The sequence below is a fragment of the Cyanistes caeruleus genome, chromosome 20 (genome assembly GCF_971803275.1).
Source record: "Cyanistes caeruleus chromosome 20, bCyaCae1.hap1.1, whole genome shotgun sequence".
NCBI lineage: Eukaryota > Metazoa > Chordata > Aves > Passeriformes > Paridae > Cyanistes > Cyanistes caeruleus.
Genome location: NC_141720.1, coordinates 8671888 through 8684144, shown reverse-complemented (window position 1 = coordinate 8684144; position 12257 = coordinate 8671888). Strand labels below are relative to the sequence as shown.

Below are 12257 nucleotides of genomic sequence, written 5' to 3'. Positions count from 1 at the left end.
CTTCTTAATAACCAAGTAACATGATCCACTGTCTGACTAAGATCAATAATAGCACAGGGCACATTGTAACAAGCTGGAAAACATTTTTCCTCAGTGTCTCAGGACACTGCAGCTGCTGAGGTGACGGTGGGGAAGGAGGCACTGCCTGGCACAGGACACAAACCATCTCCATGCTGGCCTGGCTGTGGGCGGCACTGCCGGCCCTTGCTGCAGGATGTAGAGGAGTGTGGGCAGTCAATAGACATGGATAAAATAAAGTTGTGAACAGCAGCAGGAGCTAAAATAGCAACATCAATAGCAGTTTCCAGATAATGATCTAATTAGCACAAACAACAAGTTTCCACTAATGACTCTTGTTCTTCCAGCTCCTTCCTTTCTGCTCCCCTGTTGTTATTGACTCTCTGTCAGGGAGCGGCTGCACTCCTGTCTCTGGGGCCAAGGCTTTGGAGCTTTGTTTACTGCCTGGCTTTGAATTACTTCTCCAGAGGATGTTTGCTTAGGAGCCTGGGCTGCTGTGTGTGGGATGGCTGTGTGCAGAAAGTGGAGGGGGGAGGAAAATCAGCTGTTTGGCTTTTGTAGTTTTTGGGAGGCCTTGGGAAAGTTGTGCTCCTACTGCACGTCCCTGTTGTAAAAATAAGGATGCTGACGTTCACCCACTGCAGTGGAGTGGGAGCTGTCTGCTTGTGAAGGGCTTGGGAAGCTGTGAGGGGAAGATGCTTGTCAGGAGCAGATTAGAGACTGTTATTGGAGAAGCCGACACAAGCTGTTCCTGTCCTTTCCCTCCCTAGCTATGAGCCTCATGTCTGCATCTCCCCACCTCCCTCCCACTGAAACAAACAGGCTCTTCTGTGCTCCTAAGGCCCCAGCTTGGCTTGTTGCTGTCACTTCCTCAGGTGTCAGTGGCCACTGTTCTGGCTGCTGCTTTGTCCTCAGTTGTGGTGGGCATTTGCCTGTTTGAAGATGCCCCGTTGTGACATCTCCCAGCTGCTGGTTGCCGCTGTGGGACTTGGCTTTGCCGGGACATTGGAGTGGGACCGCGGCTGCACCACCTCAGCCTTGCCTGAGGAGCTGCCTGCCTGGCACCAGGAGCAGCTCACGGGCCAGTGGCTCTCACTTACCGAACTCAGAACAAACCCTCTACTTGTAAGGGTGCAATTACTGGAACATCATTATTGCTGATGAGTCTTGTGCTAAAATGGCTCTCCAGATTAAAAACCTCAAGCAAACACATCTGCGTTCCCCAGCCCCGTATTCCCGTGGCTGTTCTGGCTGCTGATCTGCAATTCCGACTCTCACTTCTCCCAGCCCTGCCCGTCTGCCAGGGCCCCGTGGGAGCGGCGGCGGCCGGGCTGCGGAGCCGCAGATGCTGAGAGCTGTCAAGTGCTCAGAGACGTTCTGGGTGCTTTCGGCTGAGAATTCAGCTCTGCTCTAATGAAGCCGAACAGCCGCTAAGGAGGCTTTATTCAAGTCAAGGTGGTTTTGACTAATCCCTCCTTGCAGCGTTTTCTGAGGTGCTCTGTGTTTCCAGGGCTACATTTTTCTTTCTCTCAACTTTCAAAATCAACAACGCTGAGTGGGATGGCAGAACCCTGAGAGAGGATTTTGGCCTGGGTGGGTTTTTCCTTCCCTCCCTGGGCAGGTGCCGGTTCCTGACAGGAACAAGGAGGGTTGTCCTGGCTGGGCGGAGCCCAGAGCTCAGCCCGGCTCCAGCGCAGCTGAGCGCAGGAATAGTCACAGGTGCTCTCCACATCCCGACTCATTTCGATGCAGCCAGCCTGTCTCCCACCTCTCCCGGAGGAGCTAATTATGATGATGTTAATGAGGCAGAGGTGCTGATGCTGCCCAGGGTTTTAATGACTTTCCTCCAAGTTTTCTGCTACTTTTATTGGAGGCAGAAGTGTGGTTTGTAAGGACTGGTGGGAGCAGGAGCAGGCCTGGCTGTCAGACCCCCCGAGCATGTGAAAGGAAAGTGGTGGAGCCAGGTCAAGGCTAAAATACTACTGGGAGCAAATCTCAGTGATCTCTTTGGGGAGGCAGATAAGACAGGTTTGTGTGTGCATGTGCCATGTGCCAGGATGATCTAAAAGCTGGAAATGACTGAGTAGAGGTGTTGGAGCACTTATGTAAAATATCTAAATAAATCTTTAATATTTCTAATTGCAAATGTACATAAATTGCACAGCCACATCATTTTTTTGAACACCAACAACTTTCTCTGTACATTATTACATAGTTTAAAAGGAGCTGAAGGAGATTCAGCAAACACTTCCACTTTGCTTTTTTGTTTTTTAAACATACTTACAAAAGAAGATTTGTTTTTCTTTATAAGAGGATATAAAACATAGCGACTGCTTATCAGGAACAAGTATCAGCCTAAGCAGATATACAGAGAGAGGTATATCTTAAGACACAGTGATGTATGATAAAGGAATATGTGAACATGGAGGCTGCACTCTGGGGTACTGGTAGCTGATGCAGAGCCACATGGCATTTACAGCAATGTCACAGCTCAGGTGATCTGTGAAAGTCAATGCTTGAATGTGACACCCTTTTCTGAAGCGTGGTTGTTTCTGGATGTTGTGCAACGCCCTCAGGATTGGATTTGGTTTGGAAAGCCCATAAGCTGCTGTTCTCCCACTCCCCCACGTGTGATTTTCCCCAAGGGAGGTGGAAACGGCAGCAGTGCGGGGTCAGAGCAGGGTGGGTGCCACTGTCTGAGCCTCCTGGCTGAGCAGTCTCCTCTGAAACGGCCCTGAGGCTCAGACAGGCTGGGGATGGGCAGGGAGTGTCCCTTCCTGTGGCCACTGAAGGGAGCTCCTGGTGGCCGTGAGGCTGTGGCTTTGCCTCACACTAGGTCCCAGTCCTGGCCAGCTTGGGGACCTGGATTGCTTTGAACACAAGCCTTTGGGAGGAGGTGCCCCCAGCAGTCACTGCAGGTGGGAAGGACGGAGCGTCCACCCAGGGACAATGTCACAGGTGTTCCCTTTGGACTTTTGCTTTGCACTGTCCAGGCAAAGCTGTGTGAAGGACAGGGCAGGGACCGTGGTGGAGCTGCTGCACCCACTGGTCTCAGGCTGCTGTCAGGCCTCGCCCCGGGGCTGCTCCCCCTGCCCTGGGATCACTGGGGCAAATGAGCCCCTTTCAGATCACACCCCTGGGCCACAGCCCGTGGCTGTCCTGGCTGAACACATCAATGTATCTGCCATCTGTGACTGAAAATCCTCTCCTTGTCCATCACAGAACAGACCTCAGCACATTTTCTATTGCATCTGAGTGTGGGCATTAGGAACAGGAAAAAGCCTATGAGCTATCTAAACTTCAGGAATGACTGATTCCTTGCTGATTGCTTTCCTAGGAGAGCCTGTGACACCTCACTGAGGTCCAGCAAGTCCCTTTGCCCTTTAGAAATATTCATAGTAGCAGAACTTGTGTCCTGCAACCTTGCAGCAACCTCTGGGACTGGCTCCCAGACCAGAGGGTTCCACGTGTTCTCACAGTGCAATCAGTGCTTTACAGCTGCAAAAGCAGAAAACAAAACCAACCAGACTCAAATGACAATGCAAAGTGACACCGGACTCTTTGGATGGCGGCAGGATTTGCTTAAACTGGTGCGAAAGGGGCTGGTGGCTACACTGTAGTATTAGTTGGCATGGGGAAGGACTGGGGCCCCTCCCATCTTTTGGCACTGAAGCCATAATCCCTGTCCAAAATGATGATATTTCCAGTCCACAGAGACCCTGGGATACTGGTCAGTCTACTTCATCCCCCTTCACACAAAACCGCTCATCTTTTCAGGAGCGTTCACTAGTTTAACAAAACCCCAAATCAAAACTCTTAAAACAGAATCTTTGAGGTGGGCCCGTCACAAATCTGGATCCATGGCTTTGCTCCCTTCCCTCAGATCCCCAAGGGAGGAGGCTGGAACCAGAATGTGTGTCTGGATGCAGATTTGGCAGCCCGAGCCCACCTCTCCAACACAGCAGTGAGATACAGCCAAATCCCGACCGAATAAGCAGCACCAGAAGTAAGTTACTATATACAACTGTTAGTGAGATAGATACGGTACAGTAAACACTGAGAACATTTACAAAAAAATATTAAGACTTGTATTAAGATAGAAATTGGAGTGTTTTTGCTTTGTTTACACTTTGACGAGTTTGCACTAGAACAGCCTCTTACTGTAGGAAGCGCAAGAACCAGAAAGGAAATGGAGCCGATCACAAAACCTTGGGGACAGTGGTGGTTTGCTCTGGTGCTGCAGCACCTCTCGGGATCCAGGTATTGCTATGCCAGGAACCGGCTCCGAGGCCATGGCAGGGAACACGCGGGGCTCCCGCACTCACACACACACGCACGCACACAGAGAAATGTACAGCTTATAAATAACAGAAACACAAACTGAAGGAACAGAACTGAGCCTGGACCTGAACACCTGCCCCCAAACCTTTGGTTTTTTAGGGGAGGGTCACAGTTAGGTCCAGTTGTTGACAGTTGCAGGGAAAGGAAACAGGGAAAAACGGGGGAGAATCTCTACTGTAATGAAACTTCATCCTGATTTAAATTTCTTTTTGTACTGGCTTGGGAAACTAAGCAACAACTCCAGAAGGTGTTGGCACTGAAACTTTTAAGATTTTAATAACTGGCTGTGGAAGGATTTAAGTATTCCTGCTATTTCAGCAGAACAGTGTGTTCAGCAATTTGCAAGTTTGAGGGTAACCAGGAGTTTGTGACAGATCGGGGTTGGGGGGGGAGCAGTGCCTTGACTTGTGGTTGAGGAGAAGATTAAGATGTACTGTGCTTAGTTTCAGCACTAAACAATTGGTTTGTGGGTGTTTCTTTTTCCAGCTCTTACGGAGAGCACTGACTGCATCCCAAAATTACTTCCATGTATGAATGGAAACGTCGCTGGTGGGGCGCCCGCCCCGTGCCCTGTTAGCGTTTCCATTCCTCTATGTCACTTCTGTCTTGAAAAACTCCAGTCTCTCGCAACACAAATACTTAGAATTCGAAACAATCAGCTCTAAACAGGCATTTTTAGGGCAAAAGCATTTAAAATAGTCTTTTTTGCAGGGTTCTTATCATGTATTTGACTCTGAGACAGTGGCAGGTGTAAATCTACGTACCCAACGGTTCACAGTACCCTGTATATTCCTAACCTGTCTGGGTCTTTCTCCAGTTGTAACCTTGTCAGATTTGTGAGGTTCTTCAAAGCCATCTGTGCTAGTCTCCAAAATTCAAAGGTGACTGTACTTGCCATAAGTACTGAGTTATGACATTGCTCTGAGGAGCTCCATTTGGGGTCTGCTGTGTGCTGCACCCCTCGGCAGGTGTTGGCGGGGTGTGGAGACCTCAGTGCAACACGTTCGCTCCTCCTGGGCTTGGCCCAGGGCTTCCAGGGACCAGAAAAACGTGTAGGAAATAGAGCATCTTTAATTTTGCAAACGATTGCATGAGGAAGAATGCTGTTAAGGAGCCTTACGGCTGTGGGGCAGCACGGCAATGCAGAGCTTACTGGCAAAGTGTCCTGCTCAGGCAGCCTGGGAAGTGTGAGGCTGGAGACGGTACCTAAGCAGAGCAGAGCTCAGGGAACGTCCTAGTCCCTTGGGCTGTACATTTACACATGGCAGGAGGAGCTAGGACAGGCGTTGAGCAGTGTGTTAACCTTTAGAGGGAGCATAGGCAGATGTCCTGTACACTGTACACTGTCATCCGTATCTCAGAGAAACCTCTGGCTCTCGGTACGAGGGACCTGCTCTGAGAGTGGGACTTGTGAAGGACTAACTGCAAGAACCACAAACCCACGAGCACACCGTGGTGGCAGGTCAGCGGCACGACCCCCGTGAAGGGGCGCCCCCTCCGCCGAGCACAACGTGTCTGTGCCGAAGCTGCGCGTTTCGGCGCTGGGAAAGTCTAATCCTGGCTTATGCCTGCACAGTGCTCCTGACAAGGGGCCTTTCGGTGGTGGCTGCTGTTCTTGGTGGTTACTCCCTTATGACCATGTTTTACATTCTTCAAGCCGGTTAATTTCCATGCAGTGCTCATTCCCAATTTAAAGAGGACAGTATTCCAGAAAATGGGATCTTTTTTTTTCTAATGCATACTGTGAAAGAAAAGAAATACAATTACCGATCTTCATGGTTCTTCAGGGATTTTCTTGTTTCTTTGTCTGTTTTTCTCCCCAGAAATAGTAAAACTCTCAGCACAGAGCATTCCATCCCCGCAATGAACCCTTGATCAAGCAGGAAGCTGCCACTCCACGTAGCCCCTCGCTCCCCCTCTACCACAACAGGCACCAGCAAATCCAGCCCCTGTCCCTCAATCACAGCTCAGGGACCAAGCTCAGGCAACATTCACTTTATTCTGTGATGGGAAGTGTGCGTGGGACAGTGCCTGGGGCTACAAAACTCTTCCCCTTTATCTGTCAGAGAGCAGAAGCTGTTGAGAGGAATTGAGTTGCCATTCACCAGGTGCCAGCTCCTCCCTCCACTCCTGTGCCAGAGCCTTGGCCTTGCTCTGTGCCCCTGGGCTGCCCAGGGACCCCCAGCAGCACCAGTCCTGCCCCCTGCCACTGGGGTTCTCACATGGCACCCCTCTGGCTACCACACCGCCCTGACCTTCCATCTGCACTGCACTCCCTGTATGGGCGGAGTTAATTAAACACTAATTAGCTGCATAAATGCCCTGTGGATGCTGTAAAAGTCAGTGGCCTCACAAAAGCCACCAGGAAGGATGCTGGGCTCGGCTGGGGTTCACTTTGGGAGGGCTGTGCTCCGGGGGGAGTCACAGGAGGAGCGGGCCAGGCTTTGCTGCCGTCCCTCAGACGCTACATCCCGCAGCACACTTGATCTGGACTTACTGGGCCCCTGCCTGCTGCAGGCTCTGCCCAGCTCCCTTTATTTCGCTTACTGCAATGACAAGGACGTTACTCCTTGCTGGGAGGGGTGAGGCATATCCTTTGGGCAGTTTAGAAGGAAAAGGTTACTTTTGTTTGAACATTAAACACTGATTCAAATCCAACAGTGACAGCGATTCTCAAATATATGTTATTTCCTTATGCCACTCATCTCACACTCGACATTCCCGTCCCTCAATGTGCTGGCAGGACATCTCCCAGCAGGGTCAGTCGGCGCCGTCCGCAGTAAGGAGCTGGTGCTCGGGGAGCAGCCGTTCTCTGAAGCCGCGGCTCACGCCTGCTGTGCACGGTCCCTCCGGCCAGGCCTCTCCTGCGGCAGCGCCCTCCGCGCGTTAACAATTACTGCTGTTTCTGAATTCTCCATTCTCTGTAATCTGCAATTTAGTTGGGTTTGTGGGGGAGATCCCATTACGTGTCTGCATGCTGTACCTCTCTTTCAGCTGAGTAAGGGCACTCATTAGCCGTGCGTTGGCAGCATCCAGGGAAGCGATGCGTTTCTCCTGCAAGCAAACAGCCAGAGGGCACGGTCAGTGGGAAGGCACGAGCCATGTCCCTCTGGGATGTCAGCCCAAGACAGTGACCCAGAGGCCTTTTGGACCAGGACCTTTCTCTCTGGCATTCTTTTAAGTGCTACGCAGCGCTTTTTGAAATCCACAGGGCTACAAATCTCCCCTGCTTGTGCAATGTGAGCTACATTTATTTTAGGATCCTGATGAAAATGGAGGTAATGCAGTTGCTCTAATTATTCAGTTATACACTGTACTGTTTGTTCTAACTCAGCTGTTACAAAGATGGTAGGATTCCATTTCTAAACCCAAACTCTCCCAAGATAGTTATTCCTGTCAGTGTTTAATTAGTGTAAATTAATAGTTTAAATGACTTGTAGCCTCCCAGGCTGTCTTTGATGGTAGCTCTCACCGATTACAAGCATTGTAAGGATGGGAGCAAGAGCTTCCATGTTGCAGCCTGATTCTACCAGTCCTGTTCTTTGTGACTCTGAACAAGTGTCATCCTCCTGTGAATGCCGTGAGCAGAGGAACAGAACCAGCTCAGGAGCACAGCAGTTGCTTGTGTGTAACTCTGGAAGTCTGTGTATGAACACGTCCAACACATGTACAGCCTGAGGTGACCAAAAGAGAACAGCAGAGAGTGTGCAGGGGCACAGTCAGGACCTCACATGTACCCCATGAGGTGCAGGGAACAGGAGAAGGTTCCAGAGCTGCTGGGAGGCTGCAGGTACCACCGACAGCTTAAGGACACCCTGGGTCTGCTTGGCTCTGCTGGAGTGCAAAACACAATGGGATGGATGATTTAGCAGCTTTGAACAAATTGCTCCCCAGAAAAGCTGGGTTTTTTACATGAAGTTATTGCTGTCACCTTTTTAATTACCTATACAGTGAATTAGTCCTATACAATGAATTAGTCCTGTGACTCACAAGTGATCAATAGGGTTGTTAAGTGTAAGGCCAGAATATACTATCACTTCTAAGCTGTAGGAGGCCTGGTTGCTGAGGACATGGTGGTCTATGTTAAAAAAACTAAAAGATTATGGGCTGAATTTTCATATTCTCTTTTCCAAGCACAGTGTTTTGCATCCATCATGTGATGCTTCTCTTCCACTGTAATTGATTGTAGTAACTGAGCTTCCCAATCCTGTAAATCAAAACCCAAAGGCTGAAAAAACATGTTGGCTTGGCTGTGGGCAGGCTGTGTGTTCCTTGTGTCCAGGTCCTGTTCTGATGATCCAGGCATTACTGGAACATGAAGCACCAAGCAATGCCCCAGTGGATGTGATCCTTTCACTGACTGAGTTGTGGGCACAATCCCTCCCCAAACTGCCACCCCACGCCCTCTGTGCTACACTCCAGGGCTGCAGACAGCTGTGACAGTCAGTGTCCTGCTGCAGCTGCCCTGTCCCTGCCTGCAGCTTGGTGCTGACACACCCATGTGGTCTCACTGTGGGCTGGCACTGCTGCAGTGGGGACTGTGTGTTGGCAAACCCACCCTGAAAACTGTAGCAGCCTTTGGCAGGGGGCACTCACCTGTGCATCAATAATCTTCTGCTTGGAATCCACAGCTGCCTGCATTTCAGCGTGGTCCTTCTTTAACTCCTCCTCAACTGACATCAGTCTGAGCACACAAGAAAACATTCCATTGGTGGGGCTCTGCTACCCTCACACTCTGCCTCCTCTTACCCACAAACCAAACTTTTTTCTTGGCTCTTACTCTTCCCTAGAGCTCTCTCACTCTCTCAGAGTGCCCCAAAGCTGAGTGACACAGCACAGTGAAGGCTGACCCAGTGGTGAGAGCTGACTGAAAGCACTAAGTGGGCCTGGCTGAGATAAAGGTGAAACCAGCTGCACTGAAACAGTCCTGGACAAATGTAAACACCACTTCCCACTGGGTGTGAGAAAGGGATTTAGAGTTACAAGTAAGGGATGGTGATGAGATTCATAGCTATATGAACAGAACAAGCCTGCCAGAGCCTCCAAGCTCTCCTCCTGAAGTTCTGTCCTTGTGCATCAGGAAAACGTTGGGGTTTTCCTTGTCCCAAGTAACACGGAGGGGAAATACGGTCCGCGAAACGCGTCTGCACCTCCAAAGAATCCTGATTCTCCTGAGAAGGGGTGAGCTCTAGTACCAGCCAGGCTGCCCTGCCTTACTGCCTTCCCCAGCACTCCCATCTCCCTGTACCTGCTGATGATGCCCTTCATCTGGATCTCCTTATCCTCCTGCTGCCTCCGGAGCCGCTCCTCGCTCTCCTCCAGCCTGGCCTGGTACTCCAGCACCAGCTTCTGTGTGGTCTCCTCCTGGCATTTGAAACGAGTCTCGTATTCCTCCAGCTTCTTGTTGGAGATGCGGAGCTTGTCCTGCAGCACCACCAGGTCCTGCTGGTACTGAGCGTGCAGGGACAGACACAGGAGGAGAAAACACATGTGGCACGTTACCTCGTAGGGTTTGCCCTGGCCAGGGTTTCCCCCAAACCCGCTCACGCCCTCTCCTTGTATCAGACTATAGCTGCAAACCCGTATCAGACAACCCCGCTCGCCGACACCTCCTCTTCCGTCTTCTCCGCGGCGCCAGGAGCGATGCCGGGTCCGCGGGGCGGGCAGGTCACTGGCAGGTGCAGAGAGGGCTGTTAGCAGAGTCTGGCATTTCACAGGGGAAATGCAGGTTAGAGCGGGCCAAAGGAAAGGCGGCGGGCAGCTTCTCACACTGACAGCGCGGGGCTCGCACAGGCAGGAGAGGCTGCAGCCGTGGGATTTGGGGTTCACGCAGGAGCTCTTCAGTCTGCAGAGTAACAGGGGGCTTTGGGCAGGCTGGGTGCCAAGCACGAGGGGCAGTGACAAATGCAGGACACTGCTGTCTCTTCATCGAGCCGAGGGCACTGTGCTGGCTGAGCAGGGCACAGAGCACTCCTGCCTTTTGGGTCCCGGCATTTAACTCAGATCTCAGGGTTCAGTCCAAGAAGAGCTGCTGCATGAAGCCAAGACCCCACAGTTGTACTGCTGATTTAGGTGAAGTTATAAATCAGCAGCAGAATAACAGAAAGCAATTAAAAAAATTAAGAGCTTTTGAACTTGGTAAAACTGGGTTCAGCTATTGCAGCAGCACAGCATTCAGTAAACTTGCTTTGCTAAAGGAAAATCCAGTGAGTGTGTGCACAAGAAAACTGCTTTAATTTAAAAAAAAAATATATTTGGACATGGTATTTTAAAAAAGCATCTCAACTGGAATAACTTTAGAATAATTAACATGCAGCTGATAGTGTGGCAAGCTGCTTTTAAAGAGTCAGATATGGGAAAAAGGCTTCCATGTGAGTCATGGAGGCTGTTAAAGCTACAAGTGCTATTAATGAACTGAGAGAAGTGCACTCTGTTGTGTCTTGACTTGGCCTTTCCCATCTCACCTGGGTAGGCACTGCAGTGGTGGGGTGGTCATGTCCCAGGTATGAGAGTCCTCCTGGACTGTGTGAGCTCAGCCAGCTCTAGGGAGAGGGGAGGGCAGCCAGGCTGCTGGGGACTGGCCGGCACTCCACTGACAGCAAAAGCAACTGCAGCTCCCAAGGATTGAAAACTTAGGAAGCTGATGGTCTTTCTGAACTGCCAAGGTACTGGAGCAAGGCGGTTTTCCTTTAGCAAAGCTCTGACTGCAGCACAGGAACAACACGGTTTGCACATGGAACCTGAAGCAATGAGGGAACAAAGCACCCGTGCAGCTGCACAGAAGCACTAAAGTCAGACAGCAGGGAGTGGCTTGAACAGGAAAGATTAAATACCTACCCTAGCCTTAAAATAGGAGCAGCGTAAGTGAGCTCAGAGGAGAGCAGGAGAGGCCTCAGAGCCCGAAGGAGTCGCTCCTGTCTCTAGAACACTTGTCTCATTCTCAGTTACCGTTCAGGTCTTACAGTAATGGGGAGAGAGGTTATGCTAATGGTGATCTTGAATGTCAGTGACTGATGGGACAGCAGAGTAAGGAAAGATGCTGCATGGCAATGAGACAGCCTGGGCTGGGGCTCCTGCTGGGCTTGGGCCAAGCATTGGGATGTTGCAGTGCCATCAGAGTTTGTAACCCCACCACTGCCTGCCCTGCACCCAGTCAGGATGGGCTGAACTCATAAAACTGCCCTGATCTTCCTGGGGCAGCTGGGAGCTGCTGCCTTCTATCTCCTGGCTCCTATGACACCCGCCCTCAGCATTTTCCTTGGGTTTAAGAGGTGACAGTCCCCAAGTGACACAGCACAGCAAAATGAGCACAGGAAGACTGCTGGAAAAAAACCAGGAACATATCTGTGCTGGGAAACAGGACGGGGGCTTAGGGAAGGGTGATGTCTGCAATATTGGTGTGACAGAAGAAAAGCACATTGAGGAAACATCCCAAATGCTGCTGGTGCTCAAGTGCCACAATCCTGGCAGAGCCAGGCTGCTGGGAAAGATCCTTGCAGAAGCAGCAATCAGCAAAGATGGGATTTTCCCAGCTTCTGACTGCTGGATCTTCATTTTTATCCTTCTTTTTCACCCTAGCCAGGCCTGCTTTGTCTCTTCCCAGACTCACCCAGGAAGGAGGGGAAGGGAGCAGCACCCCTCTGCTTCAGAGGCACAGGGCCTCTCTGGGCCCAGGGGCTTACACTGAAGACTCTGCACATGGCTTCCTGGCAGACCCCTGACTGGCCAGGCCCTCATCTGTGTGACACTGCCATAAGCTCCTGGAAGTGCCACAAAGTCACCCCAGGCACCAGCGCTGTCTCTGAGACCAAAATTTGGATTGAATTTTTAGGTCTGTGAACAGCTTTTTGACATGGAAGCTGCTTCCTGCTGTGTCCCTGCTGTGAGGCACGAGGCTG

At 50.9% G+C, this 12257-nt stretch overlaps 1 protein-coding gene across 9 annotated transcripts in view; it reads right to left on the bottom strand.

Annotated features, from left to right (window-relative positions):
• Window positions 1–2124: 2124 nt before the first annotated feature.
• Window positions 2125–12257, bottom strand: part of DAB2IP (DAB2 interacting protein) — a 186364-nt gene continuing 176231 nt past the window's right edge. For 4 of the 9 annotated variants that reach the window (XM_086858337.1, XM_086858338.1, XM_086858339.1 and 1 more), the window contains one exon: window positions 9940–10030. In XM_086858337.1, the coding sequence (XP_086714463.1) occupies window positions 10028–10030 (3 nt within the window). In that variant the 3' untranslated portion in view covers window positions 9940–10027. Of the gene's footprint in view, window positions 7414–8955; window positions 9044–9607; window positions 9811–9861; window positions 10031–12257 lie in introns of those variants that run through there. The other 5 variants (XM_086858332.1, XM_086858333.1, XM_086858334.1 and 2 more) reach the window with 3 other exon arrangements.